General features: G+C 44.6%; 1 protein-coding gene across 4 annotated transcripts in view; it reads right to left on the bottom strand.

Annotated features, from left to right (window-relative positions):
- Positions 1-26468, bottom strand: part of TTC7A (tetratricopeptide repeat domain 7A) — a 172675-nt gene that overhangs the window by 99847 nt on the left and 46360 nt on the right. For all 4 annotated transcript variants that reach the window (XM_074989651.1, XM_074989652.1, XM_074989653.1 and 1 more), the window contains 3 exons: positions 23933-24070; positions 22994-23077; positions 10239-10343 (listed from right to left, as the gene is read on the bottom strand). In XM_074989651.1, coding sequence (XP_074845752.1) covers positions 10239-10343; positions 22994-23077; positions 23933-24070 — 327 coding nt within the window. The remainder of the gene's footprint in view (positions 1-10238; positions 10344-22993; positions 23078-23932; positions 24071-26468) is intronic.

Raw genomic sequence — 26468 nt, 5'->3', positions numbered from 1 at the left:
TAATCTCCAAGCTGGTCATTTACATTAACATTCATGAGGCCTCAGCTCTCAAACACCAATGGTCCCCGATGTTCCTGCACTGCAGGCGGACAGCTCACTTACTATGAATTTTAAAGATATGGTGGCTGCCACTCTGGGCTTGCCTAAACAAACCTTTAATATGCGACAAGCCGAGGTATGAATATATCCCACACTAGCATGTTGCGTACTAAGTGTCCAGATGGACCTGCAGCGGTCCTCTAGAAATCCCATAGCGTACTCTGATCTAGCCCACTTGGAAACAGGAGTAGACCAAAGGACCCTAGGAAACTTCAATGGGTAGAAGCAGGGTTCACATGGACACAGTGCAGGACAAACCAGTATCAGAGAGGTAGCCATGCTAGCCTGTATCTGCAAAAACAAGACGTCCTATGGCACCTTACAGACTAACATATATTTTGGAACATAAGCTTTCCCTGGCAAAGACTCACTTCATCAGATGCAATGTAGTGGAGATTTCAGAGGTCTAATAACAACTTGTAAACAGCCTGGTTTATAAGTTTATCACCCAATAGTTAGGGATCTGGGTTATAAGCAATGGTTCTCTTCGGCACATTTAAAACTATAAACAGACATATTTCAGACCTCTAATTTTCCAGAGAAGAATAATACATGCACCAAAATAGAGCATAGATCAGCGGTCCCCAACATTTTCCAGGTGGGGACCCATTTTGACAATTCAGGAAGACTTGGTAACCCAAGGCAATTCAAAAATGGGAGGGGGGAGAGAAGGATTGCCATAATTAGCTAATTTTTTGCCTGGGGCAAGAATATAAAATTGCACCCCTCATGTTTGTAACCCTGACAGACCCAGGTTGCTGGCTCTCACTCTAGGCTGTAGAGCAGGGACTTCACTCACCCTAGTATGAGAGTACTACATGCTTCCTGGGGCTGAGGAAGCACATCCTGAGCTTCTGAGACCTTGCAGCAGTTCATCCTGGAGAAACCCCCAATTGTTAATGCTGACAGACCTGGGTTGCCAGCATCAGGGATTGAACCTGTAATCATAGGGGCTAAAGCCCTGTGCTCTACTGCATGAACTAAAGGCCAGCTGGCTCTCACCTGAGGCTGTAGAGCAGAGACTTCACTCACCCCAGTATCCCTAGTGAGAGAGGCACTCACTCTCAGTGCCTCTGGGTACTACATGTTTATAACAGAGGGTATGGATAGCTCAGTGGTTTGTTTGTGCATTAGCCTACTAAACTCAGCCTTGTGAGCTCAATCCTCAAGGGGGCCCATTTAGGCATCTGGGGCAAATACCTTTAAAAAAATCTGTTAGGAATGGTGATAGGTCCTGCTGTGACTGCAGGGGACAGACTTGACAACATCTGAAGGTCCCTTCCAGTTCTATGAGATAGGTAAATCTCATAGTAGTTATTTCACAGAAAAAGGGAAAACACATCAACAATGATAATAAAATAACATTACATTTATTATTTAATTGTTTTGTTTTCTATTATAGATGATCTGAATTGTAATGGGGGAAAGACCCTCATCTCCAAACCACCCTCTCCACTCCCCCACCTTAAACCCCGCACTCAGGGGCTGGAGGGAGTCAATCTCGGGCTGGAAGGACTGCAGGGGTCACACAGGTTGGGGGAGTCACATAGGGCTGTGTGGACTGGGAGGGTCACACTCAGAGGCTGGGGCGAGTTACGCAGGCAGGGGACTGGGAGGGTCACACTGCTGGAAGAGCCGAGTGAGTCACACTCAGGTGCTGGGAGGAGGTACAAACATAAATCAAAACTAAGAAATCAGCTACATGGAACAGATGGGAGGCAAAAGAGGGAAGGGTGGAGAGGGGGCATAAATTACTACAAGAGTCTAACAAGTGGCTTGCCTGGGATGGCTACGAATACCAAAGGTGGAGAAGCTGTCTTTGTAATGTGTAGCTGCTTCTCTACTGGAAGAGAGAGCTGCTGGATGTGGCAGCGTTAAGGAGCGGCAAATTGCACCTTTAAGAGCCACATGCAGCTCCAAACTGCTGGTGATCCTTAACAAATCTAATCGCGACCCATGTTTGGGTCCCGACCCACAGGTTGAAAATCCCTGATATAGATCCAGCAAACTGTAACATTAAAATTGATAGGTTACTTGAGGTATTTTGTCCAAAGGATCTCTGAGTAATGCATATTTATCAGCTAATTTTCATAAAGCATAGCAGGGGGACTTGCTCAACCTAGTCCCACTAAGCTGCTAGGGATCATGGGACCAGGGACTCAGTGCAACTGAAAACTAACCTAATAGAAGAATAATTAATGTCAAATAGGGTCCAATGCTAAAGTCAAACTGTGTGGCAAACCATTTAGATCAGCCTTTTCATTGCAAGCTATAGGTGGTGCTAGCAAGCCTGGAGGCCCAGAATCTGACAAGAGTCCCTCAAGGGGCAGGAACTGTGCATTCCTTTCGTGTTTGAAAAATGATTAGCCTATTATGGACATTACCAAAAGCAAACTAATAACACTGTTTCCAAGCCCCAAAAACATGCTAGAAGTCAACTGTGGAACCTCAATACAACACCTGGTAAAGACCTGGGGCGTCAGCTTACAGGCAACAGCCTGAATTTAATTTAATTAGTTTAATTTCTTCCTTCCTCCTCCTCCTCCTTTTATTTTTAGTTGTCTTAGAAGCAAGTGGGATCTATGTCTGAAATCTGTTCTGTTACAGCCTCAAAGATGCCCAGAAAAATGAGACACAAAAACACACAGAGCCACTTCTGCATGCTCCCTACTGAAGAAAGAAAGAAAGAAAGAAAGAAAGAAAGAAGAGCGCGACGGCAGCAGAATAGGACAGAATAGGGGTGAGACCAGGAAGCTGAAAAATGATGGGCAGTTAAAAGCAAAGAAACACAAAGATACACTAAAGCATTGTTAACTTGCATGCTGCATTATGGCATGATTTGTCAGAGGAAGTTTTGATAACTGGCTAACTCCTGCTTCGGGCCACAAGGAAGCAAACACAGCTCTCAGAGAACTATGTCATCAAGCTGCAAACTGCCACTGACGATATAATAATGTGGCTTACCCCCTGCATTCTCTTTGATGGAAGCCAAACCGTAGCAAAACTCTGAGCAATGTTTTACCTGAAAGAGAGTCCGTTACAGCAAACCAGCTTATTTGACCAGAGCTTTTGGTGTGTACTTGAGCCAACCCCCCCGACAAACGTGGGAGAACAGCAAACGCTAGCCCCTGGCATACAGCCACCCACCTATCTGGCTTTCAACTGGCTTAACTTATTTTTCAAAAGGCTGAAGCCCCATCACACTGAATCTTCACCCTCCAGATTCATAAACAGTCACAGACTAAACACTGCCAGGGACAGGCAGGGAAATTGCTGGCACAGAGCAGTAGGATGAGGACAGTTTTAAACTTGGCAGGTAAAATTACACAGGACTGGAGCAATAGACTAGAGAAGCATTTGTTAGGGTTGGAAAAGTTGGGGAATTTCAAACATCACTATTGTTTTGGTCTTTTTTTTAGTTATGACAAGAACTGGTTCTTGATGGTTATTCCATATCTATATTGGACTTTAGACAGGGATACATGGCATGGGGCTCTTGAGCCATTCCCGCGCTGCAGCATTAGCTGTCCAGTCACCAAGGGATTACACAGAAGCCAACACTCTTGAATGTCACTTCCTGTGAGAGACTTTGAAATTGCTCCACTATGAACAGCTGTGGCATGAGTGGGAATCATCATTTAGAGCACTAGCACTCAACCTTCCCAGATTACTGAACCCCTTTAGGAGCCTGATATGTTTGGTGTGCCCCCAAGTTACAATTCACTTAAAAACTACTTGCTTATGATATATGCTCAAATGTCACAGCAAAGTATTAGTCAAAATTATTTATTTTCTAATTTTGAGCATTTAATTACAAAATAAATCAACTGGAATATAAATGTTCATACATTTCAGTGAATAGTGTACAGAACAATATAAACAACTCACTGTCTGCATGAAATTTTAGTTTGTACTGACTTTGCTCATACTTTTTATGTAGAGTGCTGTAAAACTAGGCAAATATCTAGAAGAGTTGATGTGTTTCCGGGAAAACCTTTGTGTACCTTGGGACTATGTGTACCCCTGGTTGAAAACACTGATTCAGAGGGTAGGGAAAATTCTGGAACAATTATTTATCTATAGAATATTCTCCTGAAACACTGACTCAAAACCTACCAGTGCCAATAGGCATCAGTGACCTGTAGCTATTTATACAACTGGTCAGAGACAAAGAGAGAGAGGAGTGTGTTTTTCTTGAGATTCTTTGGATGGCACTAATCTTGGGGAGAGAGGTAGCCAGGATGGTAGCGACAGAGTTCAGAGTGACCTAAATGAATTGGAGGATCAGGACAAAGAGAACTGATGAAAATCAACAAGGATGAGTGCAGAGTCTTGCACTTAGGACAGAAGAATCCCATTCACTGCTAAAGGATGGGGACCAACTGGCTGAGCAGTAGTTCTGCAGGAAAGGACCTGGGGATTACAGTTGATGAAAATCTAGATGAGAGTCAACAGTGTGCCCTTGTTACCAAAAAGGGTAATGGCAAACTGGGCTGCTTTAGCAGCACTACCAGCAGATCAAAAGGAAGTGATTATTCCCCTTTATTTGGCACTAGTGAGGCTGCATCTAAATCGTGTCTCCAATTCTGTCCCCCATCTCCCTTGCCTTACAGAAAGCATGCGGACACTCTGGGGAGGGGGATCTGGGCTTATGTATTATGCGGATGAAAGGCACCGGGGGGGAGGGAATCCAACAGCAGCCTTCAACTAACTGAATGTGGGGGGAGGGTTCCAAAGAGGATGGAGTAAAGCTGTACTCAGCGGCAAGAGATGAGAGAACAAGACGCAGTGCTCTCAAGTTGCAGGGTGGTGGTGATCTAATTTTGATATTAAGAAAAAAACTGTTTCAGTAGGAGCATGGTGAAGCACTGGAACGGGCTGCTTAGAGAGGCGGTGGAAGCTCAATCCTTAGACATTTCTAAGGCCAGGCGTGACAAAGCTCTGGCTGGGATGATTCAGCTGGGGTTGGTCATGCTTTGAGCAGAAGGACTAGATGACCTCCTGAAGGCTCTTCCAACCTTAATCTTCTATGATTTTATGAAATTGTTCTTGGGACCAGGGAGGGTAGAACACCTAAGTCACCTTTCGCCCAATGGCACATTTTAAACACATTGTACCACATACGGATGTGGAATACACTGAAAGTCATAGCTTGGTCCAGAAAGCTTTTAAATCCCACGGGCAATGTTAACCAAAGGCCCGCTTGTGTCTCTGTATGGCCAAGAGTGATCCATACAAGTGTAAAAGCTTTAGTGCTTTTTCTGCTCTCTGGCAGAAGCTCACTGAGGCCTTGGGACTAATGAAATATTGATTTGCTGTTTACACCACAGTTTTTTAATGTGTGAAAACCTATCATTCCAATACAGGCGGAACAAGGCATTGCTTACTGCTCCACAGGGGCCCAATCCTCAGAGCTCCTGTGAGGCTCCTCTTCAAGGAACAGAACAACACAGCTGCAGTGAAATCAATGGCACTAAGCCAAGTTGTATCAATTGAAGATCTGGCTCTTCATGCCAACAGGAGCTGAGGGTACTCAGCTCTTTCTGGCTCTGGCTCTTTATGTATCTATTTGCATGATGTAGTATTAAAATATATTGTTATTTAAATTTGCTGTGTTCTGGAAAGCTCTTTACAGATGCATAATGGGCATTTTGGGCACACTAAATCATTTTGCATATTCATTCAATACTTATTTTTGTTTTTTAAAGTGTTCCAGGATCACCATGTAAAAATCTGGTACTATAAACTAAATAACTGGTTGATTAACCAGCAAGGAAACAAGTCTGTACACCTCATGACAATTATCCAGAAGCATAAATGGCATTGAAATGATTTCAGATGCTAGCAGTAAAAAGTAAGATTAAAGTACCGTTTGCACCTCGACAGCAAACTGTCAGGATGCAGTAACACAGCACATATAGTAAAGAGACAAAGGGAGCAAGAGTTTGCTTTTGCATTTGTATAAATGATTTTCTGACTTCATCTTTTTATGGCAAATATTTATATTTATTCCATAAATAAACTTATAATATGCTAGTCACATTTCCAGGAAGTTAGGTATTAATCAGATCTTACACTTCCTGAAAACCAAAGTGTACATTAACATTTACAATTAAAAAAAAACTTAATATTTTCCTATTAGATTGCTCCCTTAAATATCGGTCCTGGTGTCTATTTACATGGTCACTGATCACAACTAACTTGTTCAGCTTTGGTTTGGAATTATTTGATTCTAATTTTATTACCAGGACATTTGAATGCATATAATTGCTGTAATTATGACAGTTAGGGAAACCGCTCTCCAAAGGCAGAAGGATCATTTAAAGTTCACTGGGAAACCTACTTTTGCTGACAGAAGAATCCGTTACTGCCTGTTAGTGGATAGAGATTGTGTAAAATAAACTTTTTTCTCTATTCCTGAAGATCTGAAAGGATTTCACCCAATTTTTGCCCAGTTTTACATCCCTGCAATCCCACTGACTTCAATGTCAGGGTAAGCTAACCTGTTTAAGGATAGGAAAAAATAAGCTTTAAAATGGGACACAGAAAATACAATCTTGCCTTTGGAACTGACAAACAACTGTTAAACACACGTTCCCTTTCTTCCTCATTATGTGTTTATCTAGGATTAACTTGTCATTTTGCAATCTGCCATGTCCACGAGTAAAGGCCTATGCACAGCTGGACTGCCCCAGGAGTAATCAAGGCAGGGAGTTATGACTCACTCAGATTTCAATCTCAGACTTCTTCTACACCAGAAGTGTATTACCTTTCATAGGTTAGCTGTGCATCACCTGTGGAGGGAATTAGGGGGTGCTTTTTACCCCCTTACTCCCTCCTCATTAGATCTTCCTTTGTAACAACACTGAGTAACCCTCTAATTCTTTAGGCTCCCCAAACAAGAGAAAAAAAACAGTCATGTAGCACTTTAAAGACTAACAAAATAATTTATTAGGTGGTGAGCTTTCGTGGGGCAGGCCCACCTCTTCATCTCTGGAAAAAGATGAAGTAAGGCAAGTTCTAGTGTTAAAGGAAATCAGCAGCTATGTGCCCATTCACTAAAATGGCAAGGCAAGTTCTGCAAATCCTATCCTATCCCATCTGCATGACAGGATGGCAGATCAGACTTCTCCTTATCAGAATTATAACACCTTTTAACTTTTTTCACTAACTCTCCTTTGTATTCAGATGGCTCCAGACTGAGCCTGAATCTGTGCAGAGCTGAAGACAGACATTCTGGAGTGAGCCTGGGGTATCCGCAGAGAGGGAAGCGAGGGAGGTAACTGGGGAATATTAAAAATAACCCAAGAAAGTGTGCTGTTTCTACTATAAGCTCTTCCAGGCATGCACTTGTCTTTCTATACATTTTTACCCCTTCTAGCATAATGATCTTAATTGCGGCCTCTATGTGCTCTTGTGACATGCATCATCCTGATGTTTTGTTCAGTGCTGAAATTTAATCAGGCGCTGAAGATTGCATAATCTGGGCCAAACACAAACTAATGGAGTTCAAACAGTCTTCTTATTTTGCACTTGCAATCTGTAAACTTTCCGTGCACCAATTCTGGGATGAACAAAACAATTAATAAGCACCTAATCATGGACAAAAATCAAGGAGCTAAGCCTCTGACTTATATAATTGGTACTCATGAGCGTGATTTGAACAAACAATGGATGGTGAGAACACAATGAAATGGCTGCGGTTTGAGATTTGATCATTAATATTAGGGGGGTGGGAAAGAAACAAGTTAAGCTAGCAAGAAAACAACAGCACAACATACAACAGACACAAGAATTCTGTTCCTTTCCTTTGCATGATATAGTAGCCTAGTCTACGCATCTCAATAAATATCAAAGATGCATTTTATTTCAACGGTAGAGACCTCGGTTACAGCTTCAGTGCCTACAGAAAACATGACATCACAATGATTTTCTTTTCAGAACTGAACCTCAGAACTTTCATTTACTGTATTATTTCAGTTCTGCCTGCAGACTAGTTAGAGCAGAAGACATTATGTGCAGCAGCTAATGAGGGGGAAAAAGCAGTCTTCCCTACTGTGAAGTTTGTGTTTAGGAGGACCCACAGGATTGCACATAAGTCATTATGTATCCATCTCTTAGATGATGGATATCTGTTTATGCCATTTATAATAGGCAGGAACCCTTTACTAGCATTCTGGCTTTCCAAGTAAGGCATTCACTTTATCATTAATGTAAAAATGGTTTTCTCCAGGCTTGAGTTCTGCAGTAGAATCTCTAAGCTGGCTCTCTGAGCTCACATAGCTCTGGTCTAAACTAGGAGGACCACTCTGAAATAAGCAGGCCAGCAGCTTGTTCTCAGCTACCTCTCCCCGCACCTTGTTCCCTCTGTGGCCTAGCTGTTCCTAGGATTCTCCTGCTTGCTTTGCAGAGGGGGTGGTGGGGAGAGGAAAATGCTGAAGTCAGTGTGTTCCCCTGCCCCTGTAACCCATCTCTGCAGAGGCAGGACAGAGGAGAGGGAGACACAGGTGGAAGCTGCTCCAGTCTGCAGCATGGATGTTAAGTGCCTCACTCTGGAGTGCAGACAGGGAAGGGGAAACAACAGAGGACAGATTTCCCTTAAAGAGACAGAAGATGGCTTCTTTCAGAAACTTACCCAGCAGCAGCCAGCACACACATCTGGGTCACTGTCACACATACGCACTCTGTGCCACACACACAGCCACCGTCACTTGCACACTGCAGCACACAATCTGTGTCACAAAGTCTGTCTCTCACGAGGGCGACCATATCTCCCACTCCCAAATACGGCTCAGAGAGCTATGGGCAGGGTGGCACCTCCTGGCTCCACCAAGCCCCGGGGAACCGGGAAGGAAGCAGCAGGCGCTGGCCCTCTCTGGAAGCCCTGGGGAAGCAGCAACCCCCAGCAGTCCCCAGGAGCCCCGGAGAAACAGCAGAGATGTGGCAGCTGCCCACGCCCCCCCACTTCCTTCAGGCGCAGGGAAGTGATCTATGTGCTCTCCAGCCAGCAGCTATGCCAGCACAGCTTCTAGTGGAAAAGGTCAGCAGGGGGAGGGCCCAAATACAAGACAATTAGTCCCTTTTAAAAAAATAAATAGGCATGTCTTTTTGGCATCCCACATACGGGATGGATGGTCACCCTCTCTCACACACACAGTCTCTGCCTGTAGCCCTCAACTGTATCCCTTCTCCCTAAGGCCCCACCCCTTCCAGGGGATGCGGGAGACCCAGAGCCAGCCTGTGACCAGAACCAAAATTCATGGTGTGGCCCCCCCTACAAAAATTATTGCTCATCCCTGCCCTGGGGCCTCAGTCTTGACATGGAGGGGCCAGCTCTTCAGGGAAATATTTCTTGTCTTTTGTCAACGCAAGTCAGACCTTCAACATTACAGTACAGCTTATTTTGGCATATAGTTGCCTTTAAAAACAAATTTCACCTGATTCTCAGGTGGTGTAAACTGCTGTAGCTCCACTAATTATGCTGATTTACACAGCTAAGGATCTGGCTCCTAATGTGAAAAAAAAAAAGTCAGATTTTCCACTCAACCAAAGCAGATTCTTATGGGTTTTTTTGTGCCTTTTGCCTCTTGTGCTTTATTTAAAATTTCCATTTGTAATCCGTTATTGGCTGCAGGAAAACAGAGGTGGAAAAGCAAGCTTTCATTCGGTTAATTAAACCAAGCAGCAAAAGACTGGCAGATGTTTCTGCTCTTGAGGATAATTAAAATTTCACAGGTTCTGTCTCCCATCCCCACTCTGTTTCTGGAGCATGTATTAATGCAACTGAAATATAAAAGCCTGACACAGTGACCCAAGAACAAAGAACTGCAGAGCTGTCTGACTAACAGACAAGGGGCCAGGTTTCCTCAACCCCAACCACAGCCATTAGAAGGTGAATGTTAATTATTGGGATTCTGTTCTGGAAATTAACCTGAACAAGGAGCTGTAGGCTACCCAGGGAAATAATTCCTGATCACCTTGTACTTTTAATTAGCTCTGTTGTGCTAGAGAACTGCATTTCAGATTTTCACTGCTGATCTATATTTCACAGGATTCTTGTTTTGTTTTTTATTGCACTATGGCACTGTCACTGTGGCACCTAATACATTATGTAGAAAGCATTGTAACAGCTCACTTACCCAGTGCAATGGCCCAATGCAGACTTTAGCAGCTAGAAGAGGAACCATGGGATCTGCAGGGCGCAACTTAGCGCATTCTTTGAGCACTGACACAGCATATGCAGACTGGAGAGGGTAGGCAGAAAAAACAGGTGTCTGATTAGGCAATGCAATTTAGTGAAATGCTGGCAACAATTGCACAAGTCAGCAAAGACTTATGCATCAGCAACGAGCTGCTTGATCCTCCTCCCGCAACAAAAATCATACTCAAGGTTCAACCTCTCTGGTCCAGCACCCTGGGGACCCAAGCAGACCCAGACTGGGGATTTTGCTGGACCAAGGGAGGTCAATTCTGTCCCCCACCCTCCACTACTAGCCTGCAGCCCCTGCTCCAGGGGTCCCCTCTGTGCTGTTGCTCACGGCTCCCTGCCCCTGCCCCCACTCCTTCACAGGTTCCCCAGCCACCTTTCCTGGCACCAGCCACCCCTCCCCATTCGCAGTTTCACCAGGCTGCAGTTTCCTGCCTCGTCCTGGCAAAGAGCCGCTGTGAGCCACAGATCCCTGGCCTGGGCTTTTGCTCCTGGGACCGGCCTCCTTGGCTGCTGCTGCCCACTCCTTGCCACCAGACCAGCTGTGGCTGCCCTGCCCTGGGCTCCTACGGCTGGTCTAGCTGGATCCTCCTCCTCCCAGCCCCAGGACTCTCTGATCCTGGAAGATGCATGGTCCTGTCGGACGAGAGAATGATGGATTTGGGAGTTTCAACCTGTATATTCAAAATGCCAAACAGCCAGGCCTGGCACAAGAGAACTATTTTCCCCAATAAATCAAAATACAGGTTTATCCTAATTCTATTCTTCATCTCGCCCTGGGGCTCTGCAGTCATTCACTGCAACTACAGAAACACTTACTTGTGATCTTTGGGAACTTGGGGGGTCCTGCCCTCCAGTTAATTAAATAAAGACTTGTAGAAGTTTGGGCACCTAAATCAGTCTCTGTCTGGTGAATTTTGCTTTTGTTTCCTCAATTTCTGTAGCAAACAGTAATACCACCAGGGTCAGATGGAGCACAGAGTTAACAAGAGGAGCATAACGCAGTGCTCAGCATGTGCCCACCCAAAACATCCTGGGTATGGTCACCATGCCCAGGAGAAGAATCTGAACTCTAATGAAGGCAGTATGGGTAGTTTATGTTCTAAGAAAACCCATGAAGCTCACGGTCTGTCTCTCTGGGGTTACAATTCGTTACATCTAATACATGTAGCATTTGCATAGCTCTTTTCATCTTTAAAGTGCTTTACACACATTAACTAATCTTCAGACTATGCCGTGAGGTAGGTACCTATTGTAACACACCCATGGCCTCCTAGGAATCTCACAGCAAACAGGGGGACAAAAGCTAACACCGACTGATCCAAAAGCACAGTTTCCTACCACCCACTTTCAAGGACAGGCTCTATTAGCAGTCTGGGGCTTAAAACAGTTGTGCAGTTCTGATTCCAACAAGCTAAAGACAGCAGTACAACCCCAGTAGTGAAACTGTCAATATCTTCATGCCGAAGACCAGAAGGGAACTCAACTTAGAGCTGGGATTAGAACTAATATATTCCACATTCCCATCCTAGGATAATATCTAAACTGGCTGGTGTATTTATCAGAGTGAACAACTCTAGATATTGTTTTACTTTTGTTTCTCTTTGTGATTTTGAGGCCAGAGTCTTGGGATTTCAAAGATATCTTCTTCCACTCTAACATGGGTCTGGCAATGGCGTCTGATACCCTCCTGGGTCGAGTTACAAGCTTTGACATGGTTCAAGAAAGGATCATGATCTAATATTCCAGTCCCCTCCTTCTGCTGCTGTTCCAGCCACAGCTCTATTACAAGGCAATACACACCTCACCCTAGCCAGGGAACTTCACCCAAGTGACACACACAGCTCCACAGGGAGCATCAATGGAGTGACATACTCAGTTCCTAGTATCTCAGCATATGAGAGTTTGTTCCCAGGACTGTTTGCAAGGCTCTGCATTGTCCACCTTTATTTCCAAAGATTACAAATTAATTAAACGTAGGTGGGGGGAATCTGTAAGCGGAGCTGAGATACAGAGGAAGCAGATCCAGGATGTTTTTAACCACATCTGTAGAAGTGAAAAATTAAGTTCTGCGTTTGCTGTCTTGTGGGTCAAAAATAAGATAGGTGGTGAGATGTCGAAGCCAGTAGTTCTCAACCTGGGATCCATGAGATTATGGCAGTGGATCCATTTAAAAAAAAAAAAGATAAATAAAAATCACCATAGAACACAAATTTTAATAGCAAAGTTACAACCAATTATTATTCTTAAATTAAATATCTTCTCTTATGTTATTAATTTACTGTCCAAAAATCTATGTTGTGGTTTCCTTTTCCATTCAATAATGTGTACACAGTGGTTAGAATTGGCTTTGATGGGGATGTGTCAACAATTTGGGGGTGGGGTGATTGTGGGTCTGTGAACAATTTGTGGGGGTGATTGGGGGTGGTCTTCACTAGTGAAAAGGTTGGGAATCAATAGTCTAAGCTATGTCCATCTAGGACATGTCAAGTAGGATGCTGCGACTTCGCGCTTCTAAGGCCCACGTAGATCTTCCAAGGGTCCCCTTCTAGATTAATACAATTCTGATCTTGCCCATAATGGCTGAAGAACAAACCTGCCCTGGCAGGGAAACGTGCTAAGTTCAGAAATACCCACATTTTCCATTGTTTTCCCCATTTTCCATAGGATCCCGCAACTCGCCTAGCTGGGATCCAGCTGGTCCCATTCCTATTAGAGATGTGTGACAGAGATGGTGGCTGTGACTCCTGATGCTCATTCATGGAACCTCATGGGGTCATGAACCAGGGGATGAGAATCCCCAGATTGCGTGACCTCATTCTATCTTTCCCTCTAACTTGTATAATTCTGTGAATTCCAAGTGTACCCAATGGTGCTATTGCTTTTGGCTCTTAACATATAATTTGACTTTTTTTTCCTCTCGTCTTGCCCCTGCATCTACTTATCAGGCTGTTACGCTGTATGAAATATGACCAACAGTTTGTTATATTACTGACAGCAATATTATAGACTTTCAAGGAATCTGGCTAAGATTCACTATATGAGGTAGCTGCACAAATGTTATTTGCCAAATATGGTAATTTTAGTTGTAGCTTTATAGTGTAAGTGATATGTATGTGTAGCATATCTGTATTTCCAAACTTGTGCTGTGTTTCTTGATGATACCCCCAGACTGATTGGCAGCAGCACTCCTGCATGATAGCCCATCGAGGGTCAGCAAGCCAAAAAGCAGCATTCCTAGTGACAGAACTCTAAGGCCTTTCAGTGCCATGTTCTGCAATGTTTGTGTCTGGGGACACCAGAAGTAAAAGCCACATGGCAAAAGATGATAAAAGGCAGCTGCGTCATCTTCGTTTTGTCTTCAATCCTGTTTCCTAGCTCTGAAGTAACTTTTCTACAGACAGAAGCTCTGAACAAAGGACTGACTGACCCATCCAAGCTGGGACTATATTCCAGAGGGACTTTCAAGACAGCAAACTCACCAATACTCAATATATGGACTATGAAGCCCTTGAGAGTATGTGACAGCTTTGCCATTTAACAACTATCTTCCTTGTTCTTTCTTTTATAATGTATTTTGGGTAAGATGGAATCTGATATTGACCCGACAACATGGTCGGCCTTTTGGGGTCAGAAGAACGTTTTCTATAGTGAGCAGAGTTTTAAAACGACCTCTCCTTATGCTGGACCAAAGTGCTGATTGGGAGCCAGAGAACTAGAATGGAATAAGAGCTGTGCGATTTCCTCCTCCCCAACCCCACTTATTGATAAGTAGTGTGGGGCTCAGAAGACAGTTTGTGACTGGTTGGGACATCTAACTTCATTGGTACTCACTAATCTTGGGAGTATCTGCTCCCCTTTTCCGCAGCCTGCCCTGCCCCTGGGCATTTCCAGTGAGGCTGCCCTAGACACACCACTGACACAGGTAATCAGTTTCAATATTCGTTATTAAAATAATTGCCAAATCCCTCCAACCCCTTTCTGTGATCACATTTTTAACATAAATATGCTCTCACTACTGATGACCTAGTATCTTGCTGTCAGAAAAATGCCTATATCTGATGGTTTCTTGCTGCATATCCCCCTCCCTTTCCTTCCCAAACAAATGCACATATGCTCCATTTCATTTTGAGGAATCTTTGGAAATTTCCATTTGCATTACTGTCTTAAACACATACTCAGGCAAACCTCTCTCATCCCATGCCCCCTTACCACAGTCAGAAGAAATCAAACTATTGAATGTCACCTCGCTGGCTGACCTTTGTAACAGGATCCTTAACCAATGAATGTTCAATATTTTATCTGTCATTCCCCAATGATGCTATTTAAGGAGCCATCTGAGGCCTCTGCTGCTCCCAAGACTCCCGACTGCAATGCGAAAACAAATGTGCTTTTTTTTTAAAATACTGGTTACCTAGCAACCAGCTTAAGCTTTTGCAAGGAAACCAACAGCAGGAGCAACCAAAATCATAAAATTCATCTGCTCTTGCTGCAGAATTATGCACCAGATATATTTATATCTTTCTTTCTAACCTTCTAGAATGGCTTATGGTGAATTTATATGCCCGCCTTTGAGTCAGACGTAAAGCTCATTATAAAGATATTGACTTCTTTTGCAGTGTTTTTAAATAGGAAGAAAGTGTTCCTATTTCTGCTTGGAACACGGATGGAAAGAGATGAAAATGTGAACACGTCATATTAAACTACTCATTACGTGGTTGTGGATATACATGTGAATAAACCCATATATTCCTCACTGGGTCACATTGAGCTGCTTCTCTCTGTCCAAAGCTGAATCTAAGGGAAGCAGCTGAAATCAAAACTCAATCCAGAGCAGCCCCACCCAGCAAGCAAACATTAACCACTGCTCAGCCAGCAGCCACAGCAGCACAAACCAATGGCTCTGGAAAGAGGGAGCGTCCCTTCCTCAAGCAGAACAGATGAGTGACTGAGATTCTGAGAAGAACGTAACTCTTATTATCTCTGTGTTATCACCCACATCCCTGAAGCTTTATGTTGCTAATAACATTGCAGGTGTCAGCCAATGGCTTCCTCCTCCTTCCTCCCTTACCCAGGCACAAAGGCAGAAAGGTCAAGGACAGACAGTGGCAGTTGTCCCTGTGGTTTAAAAGGTTCTTTACGGTCTGTAGTGCCATGTCTGTGGTTTAAGCCCTTCTCACCATTCTGTACAGCTTCCACAACAACATGCTCGGCAACTGCCAAGGCGGAGGGAGCAAGACTGATGTAATCGCCCCCAAAGTCATGTAATCGTCGTCCTTGCTGCAAGTGCTACAACTGTTCTCCGCCCTAAATGGTTAGTAGAATACTGGGTGTTCCATCTACGTGGAGGCAAGCGCTGTGGGTACCCTATGGGACCTTACGTTTGGTAAGTCAAACATGCACTCAGGTAACTGCCTCCCCCATCCCATATTGCTGAAGATAACTCCTCCCCCCACTGCCCTTTCCACTGGCTTGGAGCCTTCCCCATGCTCACAATTATTCACCTTCCTTCTAGAGGGAGAAGAGCAGCAAATTCATGCTTCAGCTGGGACATCACACTGCCCTCTACTGGCTTAAAAGTTCCCAATGCATCCATCCTACTCCTCCCCACACCTGGAATACATTTCCAAATCAGTAACGGAGCATTGGTTCTCTAAACATTTTTCCATCGTGAACATTTTTGAAAAATTTGTTTTAATTAAATAATGCTCTGATGCACTATATAAAGTGCATGCCCTGAATGGCCATCTTCCTAACACAGGACATCATCGCTACATTAAAGGTAAATCTCCACTACAGTAGGAATCTCAACACACATAAGCCTGTCAGTGAGCATTCAGCGGAGTAGGCCAGTCTGTCAAAGACCCGAGAATGTGTGTCCTACAACAAAGAGACTTTAAAGGCAGACTACAGAGAGAGATTTGTGAACTGGGGTTCATATTCAAATTCAACAGATTAACACTTGGTATGAACAGAGACAGCAACTGTTTCCCCTCCTTTCATGCTCATAATTATCTCAGACAAGCCCGTTAATGTCCCCCACCCCACACCTTCCTCCTTCAGTTCCATGTATCTGATCTGTCAGTTGTTATTGCAACTTTTTTTTAACCTCTTCTTTTGTGGAATGGAAATGCTATAGATCTGAAGAAGTGGGTCTGTCCCACGAAAGCTCATCACCTAATAACTCATTCTGTTAGTCTTGAAAATGCTACATGACTGCTGGTTTGGTTTTGTTAGAATACAGACTAAGGCGGCTACCTCTCTGTTACATTAAGGTGAGTTTAATTAACTATCTGGGTATCCAGCACTTTTTGTCAGGGCGTTTTTATTATTGTTTAAAGCTAAAGAAATAAATCTGTAGCCATCCCTAAACAGATACATTTCCAATTCACATGGGAAACCAACCCACTGGCATCAAAATCAAAACCATGGGTCCTGAGAGAAGCACAATGTGGAAACGGTGCACAATGTATAATGCTGCCCCAAACAGGCGAATATATTCAGCAGACACCTTTAGTCTGTCACCTTTACAGAGAATAGGCCACTGCAACTGTGGTGCATGAAAGGTTCATTCAGCCCTCTGATGTGTTGAGCAGCCTCCACTGACAAGCAGTTCAGGACCTAGAACATCTTATAGGATTAGAAAGCCTGGAATACGACAGAGGGGAACATGTAAAAGACAACTGGTCTGCAGTCAGTGCAATGCTTGCCACAGCTAGAGGCCCCAGTCCACATCCCTTGTGCTTGTAATAAAACATTTAGGAACCGAGGTTCCCTATAATCTGTGCAGTAGCGTGGCTGCACAGCTGCTTAATGAGCCCACCCAGGGGCTCTGAGCTGCCACACACACAGGCACCACCTGGCTGTGGGAGGGGCCCTTCTCTCTGAGCTACAGCAGCAACTCCCTGCTGGTATGGATCAGCATCTCTCCCCCATATGGTAGGGACATGAGAAGGGAGGAAGCGTCTGGGCGAGGGGTAGGGGTGGGGCTGTCTGTGAGTAGGGAAGTTTGGGGCATCCCATCTCCCAGCTGGGCTGTGGCAGTGGGGAGAGGATAGGAGAGAGAATGCTCAGGTTACAGCAGCTGCTGTATTGCTAGAAACCCAGCTCTCACCTCCTGCTCCAAGCTGGGGTGTGGGGACAGACTGCATGGGGTAGGCAGGGGAATTAGGTGGTAGGTGGATATCAGCCAGGATATCAAGGAAGCTGTCCAAGGGTGAAGTTAGTTCCTCCTTTTCTAACCCCAAACTCGAGGCAACTCTCTTCAAGAGGCCCTCGTATGCCTGGTAGTCTTCTGGAAGGAGTGGCTGGGCAGGCCTGGCAATCACCTCACTGGAGACAATGGCAGCTCTGGACAGGGTGCAGATACCCCTTCTTTTCCTGGGGAGGCTTCCCTTTGGTACCTGCTTCTGAATGCTAATTTTATTCCATTACTGAGACAGGAAAGCCACAATCCACTTTGCCGACCCAGTGAGAAAAAGAACACTGAGAGCAGGATGCTGAACATCAAAGGAAGCCCCCATGGGTTCCAGTATAGCCATGGATTAGCCATTGTCCATGGGGCAAGGAACCCATTGCAGGACCAGTACCCCATTCTGACTTAAGGGCCAACCGGTGCCTTCGGGAACCACATCCCCTTCTAAATTTGAGAAAGACTCATCTCCCTTGGAGACCAAAGTGGTGCTGCAGGTGCCTCCTGCTGTTGGCTCCGACGCATATCTGATCAGTGCTGGGGAGAATGAGACAGCTGGCAAGTATCTGAGGAGTGCTGCCACCTTGGAGAACAGAGTTGAGCTGGCAGTGAGACACATGGAGATGAAGAGCGAGGTGATGGAGACCAAATGGGGTGCCAGGAGGAGGACTGACAGTACTAGAGAAACATGGACTGATCCTGAGTGGTTAGTGATCATCCTCCTGGTGCTGGGGATCAGAAACACGAGTTGGGGTCTGGGGCCCTGAAGTAGGAGACCACAGGTGCAATGCAAGATACTAGAACTATAGCACTGCAGACTGGTACCAGGACTCCAGAGACTGGTAACATCCAAGCAGCCACTGGGGCAGACCACTAGGCAGCTTCTCCATGGGAGGTGGGGCCTTTACCAGTGCCATTGGTGGGGGAAGGTGTCTCAGAGTAGATGGCACTGGTGGAGTCATCAGATCCCTGGCCACTGGGAAGGCCTCCAAGAAGTGCATAAGACCCTGCCACTCTCTGGAGTCAGAGGTGGTTCTGGTAGGGGCACAGAGGCTGCACCCTGCAGTCCTGTCAGAGGCAGGTGACCCAACATGGGTCCTTTGCCTGCCACACCTTTTCTGTGAGGCCAGTGAGCATCTGAACTCAGTGCACAGCTTACCGTAGCCCTTTTGTGGCAACAGTGATGAGGAAATACTGGATCATGCCCTGTCCTGGCGACATAGTCCCTAAGGGGGCTACTAACTATTTATCTAACTATACTTACTTCCCTATATACAACAACTATGAAGTCAAACCACTAAGAGCACTTTGTGAAGTGCAAAAGGATAATGGCATTGCAGTGACCCCCTGGGGTGGTAAGAAAGAAGTAAGAGGTCGCTGGGCCAATGATGCCTTATGTACTAGCACGCAAGTGCGGGGCTCCAGAGGGCACCAGTGCTGACTGTACGGACACCATTAAGGGAAAAATCTCCAGCAGTCATGCAGGTGGACACATGCATACCTAGCATGGAACCAATATGAGCAAGCACTCAAAGAACCACCACTAATTTGCCCATGTGAATATCCTACAAAGCAGTGTTCCCATCTTTGTGAAGAAGAGGTGCACCCAAGCATGCTTTCCTGACCTCATGGTCAGACTAATTCACCTGTTGAAAAACTGCACATTCCACTTGACTTATTTATTATCTGGCAGATGGAGGAAATGGCTGGAATTTTGACTCTCCAGCATCCCTGGCCTTAGTGAAGGAGGATATATGAAGTGCAAGTTAACACAAGCAGAACGTAGCATAAACAGAGGGCAAGATTGGATTTGACAGCACTTTTACACAGGACAGGTTTTGCAATGTAATACTGAACGTTTCAAGATTTGCAGGTCAATTATAGGGTCTACTGGACTGGGCTCTCATGATACCTGAGATTGGTTACTCTGATTTCCAATGCTGCAGGAAAAGTTCCATCTCGGGAGGTGAGATCTCATGTCTTGGTAATGTAGTCAGGAATTGGCTGTGATTGAGACACAGGTGAAATCAGATCTCTTCCCTCTGAAAGCTCAAGTGTATTCTGCATACTGTGGCAGACTATCCCGCTCATCATCCCTACCAGCTACGTTTGAGAGCTTACATTTAAATGAATTCTGTTCTGCACAAGCTGCAAAGCAACATAAAAATGTATGCCACATCTCTCATTAGCAAGATGACGCATTGCAGAGTACATGACAGGAATCTTCTGGGAATGCTTCAGGACTTGAAACAGAATACTGCACAGAGGAGACTGCTGGGTAAGGGAACTCCCCCCGCTCCATATAAGGCTCAGAGTATTTAGAGCTCTTATATCAATTTGCAATACCAGGCCACTTCACTTCCTGAACATTTACAGTCTAGGCAACAGGATAGGATGTCCTTCAAGTCCAAGCTCTTCACAAAGATTTATATTGAGGCACATGTGAGATTTCCCGCTTTTTCTATGTATTTTAATACTGAATGTGTAATATCTAACCCCAGGTCTGCCAACAGAGGGATGTGAGGAGGAGCGCAGTTGCCCTGGGGCCCAGAGCTCTGGCCACTGCCACAACAGCAGTGGCAGCACCCAGAGCTCCAGTCCCCTTTGAAGTACCATGGCAACGCTGCTCAACGTGGCTCTAAAAGATGGGAGGAGAGGGGGAGGCGCAGCATCACAGTCCTAGCACCGCTAAGGGCTGACGGCCCTAGCCCCCTCACTTCCGCCCTTGACCCTGTCCTTCTGGAAGCATGGAGCTGGGCTGTCCTCCCACCTTGCCCAGGGCCCCAGGTAGCTGTCAGCCCCAGTGTCTAATTGATACCAGCAGAGGTACATAAGCAAACATGTAACAAGAGGAGGACAGAGATCTCAATCAAATTGCTATTGGCAATAGGTCAGCACCCTACGTATTGTGGAGAGTTCCATCCTGGAGCCTTCTGTGTCCTGATAGGAGACCTGTGGACATGCTCACTAAGATTCTGCATTTCCTTACTTCCTCTTTCTTCTGCTGGATCATCAAAGCCACAATCTTACGTGCTTGAGAGGAGTAAGCAATGCTCCTCTGGACGCATGGCAGCCACTCCTCAATTAGCTAGAGTGGTAACTGCTACACATAAGCAGCACTCCTCCTCCACAGCCATTGTAGCCACTGTTAGCCCAGGAAGCAAGAGACCAGGAATTAAGGGATTTGCAAGGGCACAGAAGCCAGTCAGATGCCCAGTTCAACTGACTGCCACAGAAAGCTGGGTCCCTAACTCCCATTTATGCCTTTGAAAAATCTTCTCCCTAACCTGTGCCTTTCAAGTGTAGGGTAGTGGCACTAGAGTATTTGGCTTTTTATGTGACTGATCAAAGTTTCTGGCTTGTTTATGAACTGATAAAATGTATAGGTCTTTTCTGTGTGTGCAATTATTTTCAAAACTCCTAACACAGGGGTGGTGAGCCTCTGACCTGCAGACCAGATCCACCCCGGTTTCCTTGGATTTGGCTCATGATGAGTATTCCAGTCTCATTCCCCTCCCCTGACACTAACCCCAGGAGGGCTGCAGCATGAGTGCTGGCTCACCGGGGAAAGCCCTGAGCGCTGGCACCCCCCTCCAGCCCCCAGCCCCACACTTACTGGAAGCAGCTCAGTGAAGTTTTCTCACCCACACCTTATTTTTGCCTCCCATTTATGAATGGCCCCCAGCTGATCTTTCTGTTTGTCAGTGGCCCCCAACTGAAAAAGGAGTCCCCACCCCTATCCTAAAGGATCTAGGAGCAAGCACCCTCTTAATCTCCACCTCAGTGCCTCACTGCTTCTGCATGTTGCACATTTGATTGCTGCTCTGGTACTTTGTTCCTGCTTGTAACACACAAGTACTTTTAACGCACACGGCAGTCCTGGGGGAATTCTGCAGTTTTACTTTAGCTCCATATGCAACAACTGCAGAATTCCCCCAGAACTAAAGCTAACGAAATGGTCCGTGGAGTCCCATAGCAGCACAAATGTAAATTTTACATGCAAGACAAAGAGCTTAAGTGTCAATATGTATTAATTTTTTGTGCATGTAGTCCATAATTATTCTCACAACTAAAAAGAGAACAATGACACTGACACCTGGACAGCACATTTCATTCAAGGAGCTCAAACGGACCCCTAGTGACAATCATTAGCATCCAGGCAAGGTGCATTACCACTGTTATCCCAATATTCCAGCTAAGGCAACCAAGACACAAAAGGACATGTCCGACTACCAGCCTGTTACGCAGATTGGAATAAGTACTCAGACTTGCACTTTGATTTAGGGATGTAACAGAGTATCTGGTTGCACAACTAACACTCACTCCTTTGCTCTTCTCTAGCGCCCTTCACATGACAACTTCAAGGCATACTACAAACATTACATACTAATTCTCTCAACATCTCCATGAAACCAGTATGGGGCCATGTCTACATTACCTGGAAGATTGACCCACTCAGGGTTGCTCTTGTGGGGTTCTATTTCATGCGCCTGCTAGAGGTGCGCGAAATGGGCCCACCAGGGGTCAGCAGCTGACCCCAAGGAGTAAGAGAGGTCGATGGAAGAAACTCTCACATCAACCTTCCCCAGTAGGGACAGCCAGGTGAGCTGATTGCAGTAAGTCAGTTCTAGCTATGCAATTGCTGTAGCTAGAACTGAGGTATCTGCAATAAACTTACCTGCCTAGTGTAGACCCAGTTTTAGTAACACTCTCCTTTTCCTTAGATGAGAAAAGCTGAGATGTAGAGAGGTGAAATGACTAGCCCCAAGCTACTGACTGAGTTTGTGGTGGAGTCCCTAACACAAACCAAGAATCTAATCTTCCAGCTCCCTGCTTATTGTAAACAATGTATTAATATGGAACACAAAAAAGGGCCTTATACAACTTGTTTTTATTTCTCTATTGTTTACATCTATAGGTAGTCTGGTTTCCCTTTGCTCCTTGCCATCAGGAGCCAAACAACTGCTATGTTGCCAAGACACTGCCCAATATACAACACGCACATCTGGTTGGAAGCAAATAGGAGTCTATCCAGAGCTCTAACCTTTCACATAGGCTATGCATAGTTATTAGCCCACATAAAACACAGTAAACTCTTTCATATCCAGCACGGTATCATCCAGAACTCTCAAATAACTGGCATTTTAACCATAAGTAACGTTTAGTTACTTTTTCCATGAGCATAGTTTCGTGAAAGTAAATACAAACAAATACAACAAATACAGTATAAGTATACAGTACTACTGTTGTTGGTAAATAAAGTACTCTGCATACATTTTTGTTTGTTTCTTAATATCTAATCTTGTTTTTTCTTTAGTGTAATGCATTGCTAGGTACACCTCTCTATTATCCCGAATATTTGAATATCCAGCAACCTCCCGGTCCCAGGGCTGTCAGATCTGAAAGAGTTTACTATATATGATTCTGCAAGTTGCAAAACCAAGCAGAAATGCATTACATAGGAGAAAAACATGATTCTCTGATGTAGGTCTTACCTTCCCACAAGCTACCATGGAAAGGGCCAGCTGGTACCAGAGGTGAAATTCACCAAATGCAAACTTCATTGCTCGCTCCAAACACTGAAAAACAAGCATCAGGAGTAATGTTAGAGATACATTTTTCTCCCTCTATCAAGGCTGCTGCTCAGACAGCTCAGTGGCCAAGTAAGGGCTTGCACAAATGGACAATTTAAAATTTCCAGAGGTGATCTTTTATGGCAGGGGATCTCAAACTTCATTGCACCATGGTCCCCTTCTGACAACAAAAATTACTACATGACTTCAGCAGAGGGAACTAAACTCTGAGCCCTCCCAAGCCCCTCCACCCCAGGCGCAGGGCCAAAGCCCCAGGGTATCAGTCCCCAGAAAGGGGCATGTAACCCAAGCCCTATCAACCAGAAGCCCTGAGGATTCTGCTTCATACTCAGGTGACCGTGGTTTGAGCATTGGCTCAAGCAAATCTAAGTCAACCCTTGATGACTCCATTAAAATGGGTTCATGACACACAGTTTAACAACCACTGTTTTACAGCAATGTTCCCATTTCCAATTCCCCTCCTATGCTAATGGGAAATGCAGATCCTCAGTACCTCTAAAATCAGGCCCGTTTTATTTAAGTGCGCAGGAATGGCTTAAGGAATTTGAAAACAACAAGAAGTCCTGTGTCACCTTATAGACTAACAGATATTTTAGAGCATAAGCTTTCGTGGGCAAAGGCCTGCTTCATCAGATGCATGAGTGCGGGGGTTTGGACACTCAGGGGTGCATATTTTTGATTTAAACTGACACACACTTGATGCTGTTTCTAACAATTATCAACTATTATACTATATTTCCTGTTCACTTTCCCCACCAACATTCAATAATTATTCTTCAAAGGACAGCGTCTGTTTGCAAGAATTCAGGTGATGTCTCAGCAAAAAACAAGATCAGGTACCTCAGAAAGCATGGCATACTGCCCTCTTCTGCCCAGCGTGATACTCAGAAGATCATACACTGCAGAAGCATCCTGCAGGCTGACAGCTCGATCATCCTTCTGATCAGGAGCTCGGCTAATTACTGCATCTCTGTTCGCCTGGTCACAAACACAAATAAGAAATCTGACCTGATGACGGAATTGAAAACATCAAGTCAAATGCAGAAGGGTATCTGTCTGTCATTGACTGTGTTTAACATTATCACTCCATGTTAAACAACCTCCCCATTTATCTGCATGAGGCTAATTCAGGATGGCATACATATGAAAGGCAAAGCTGGAAACAGCTCATTACCATTAACTTGCAGAATCACAGAAATTACAGATGGAAATGAGTCACTGGCTAGAATTTCCAGGAATCAGGAGCCCAGAGCCTCATATAAATAGTGTGTTTAATTACAATTGTCTGCAACTCCAGTGACTGTACTTACATGTCCAGGTAGTGCCCCAGGCTTCTGACAGTTTATTACTACCCAATGATAGTAACAGCGAGGGAGCCGTGCTAGTCTACACACTATCAAAACAAAAAGCAGTCAAGTAGCACTTTAAAGACTAGCAAGATAGTTTATTAGGTGAGCTTTCATGGGACAGACCCACTTCTTCAGACCCCACGAAAGCTCACCTAATAAACTATTTTGCTAGTCTTTAAAGTGCTACTTGACTGCTTTTTGTTTTGATACCCAACAATAGGTATTTCTTTTAATCCTTTCTGCTGTTCTCTTTTTATTAATTTGGTCAGGTTGGTTTAGTAACTGGATTTGTCCGCCATGCTAATGCATTTGTGGTGTAAAACCAATAAGATTTTAAAGTAATGTGTACAGATTATTATACATAACCTATAATTAATTGCAATTTATTACAAATTAAGCTCAAAGAGAACCTACATTTTAACTTTAGACAAGATAAAGACAGTCCAGTATCTCACTAGGAATACTTTGACCTGCAATGCAAGACACACAGATTTGATTCCAGAGCCCTGCCTTTGAGCATTCTACAGAGAGATGATAAAATCTTGTTCCCTGTGAAATCAATGGCAAAACTCACACTGACTTCAGTGGGACTAGGATTTCATCCACGGCATCCTGACCCTGTGGATATGTCTATTGTACAATGTGGACATAGGCTCTGACAAGTATTCAAGACCAAACCCCCCACAGCCCATGCAGAAAGTCCAAGGATAAGCATCTGCACCCCTCAAGAACACAGGCTGCTGGATCAGCCAGAAGCGCAAGGGTATATAACACTCTAGATTCTGATCCATCTATGGACTATAAGGCCCATGATTTTGACAGAAGCACCAAAAATGTGCATTTATACACACAAAGACCTCCAAGAGGCAGGTGGGATTTGAGACCTACTGCACTCCTGTCTGGTGCAAGAAGCAGATCAAAAATATCAAGACTACCAGACACAAAGTAGAGGATGGGAATGGTGTGTGTGGGAACTCCTGGCCTATCTTATTCTACCATGAGGAATTTGACCAGGAGCTGACAATCATACCAGCACAGAATCAGGCTTGACTGTCTCCAGAGCAAAGACGATGTTCACATCATCCTGGAATGAGTGCATTATGCCATTCATCAGCACGGCTAACACCCTACACAGAAACCCCATCTGAAGCTCCTTGGCTGGGGGTGGGAGGAGGATGAGTGCAGTGCAAGGCCTCAAGGGCTGATCATCATCCATGCTGGGAAAATGAAGCGACTCCCCACAGTTCCTTCAAAGTTAAAAAAACCAACCAACCAGCCAAACACTTATTTTAGATCTCGTTCTGTTCAGTATCTTCATCAATGATTTAGATAATGGCATAGAGACCACACTTATGAAGTTTGCGGATGACATCATGCTGGGAGAAGCTGCAAGTGCTTTGGCAGATAGGATTATAATTCAGTATGATCTGGACAAACTGGAGAAATAGCCTGAGGTAAAAAGAATGAAAGGTAATCAGGGCAAATGCAAAACACTTCACTTAGGAAGGAACAATCAGTTGTACACCAACAAAACGGGAAGTACTAAGCAGGCCTACGGCACCTTAGACACTAAAATTTATTAGGTCATGAGCTTCCACTAAGTCCGTTAGTCTCTAAAAGGTGCCGCAGGAGTGCTTGTTGTTTTTTGAAGTTACAGACTAGCACAGCTACCCTTCTGAAAATGGGAAATGCTTCCTAGGAAGGAGTACTATGGAAAGTGATCTAGGGGCCACATTGAAGCACAAGCTAAATATCAGTCAATAGGTTAACACTGTTGCAAAAAAAGCCCAATCATTCTGGGAGGCATTAGGAGGAGTGTTATAAGACACCAGAAATAATTCTTCCGCTCTACTCCATATTTATTGGGCCCTCAGTTCTGGGTACCACATTTCATGAAAGATGTGGACAAATTGGAAAAATAGCAGAGAAGAGCAACAAAAATTATTAACGGGCTAGAAACAACAATCTACTGGGAAAGTTTGTTTAATTTGGAAAAGAGAAGACAGAGGGAAGACAACAGTTTTCAA

The sequence above is a fragment of the Carettochelys insculpta genome, chromosome 3, assembly GCF_033958435.1.
Source record: "Carettochelys insculpta isolate YL-2023 chromosome 3, ASM3395843v1, whole genome shotgun sequence".
Taxonomy (NCBI): Eukaryota; Metazoa; Chordata; order Testudines; family Carettochelyidae; genus Carettochelys; species Carettochelys insculpta.
Note: the sequence above shows the minus strand (reverse complement) of the source record. Positions and strands in the feature narration are given on the sequence as shown.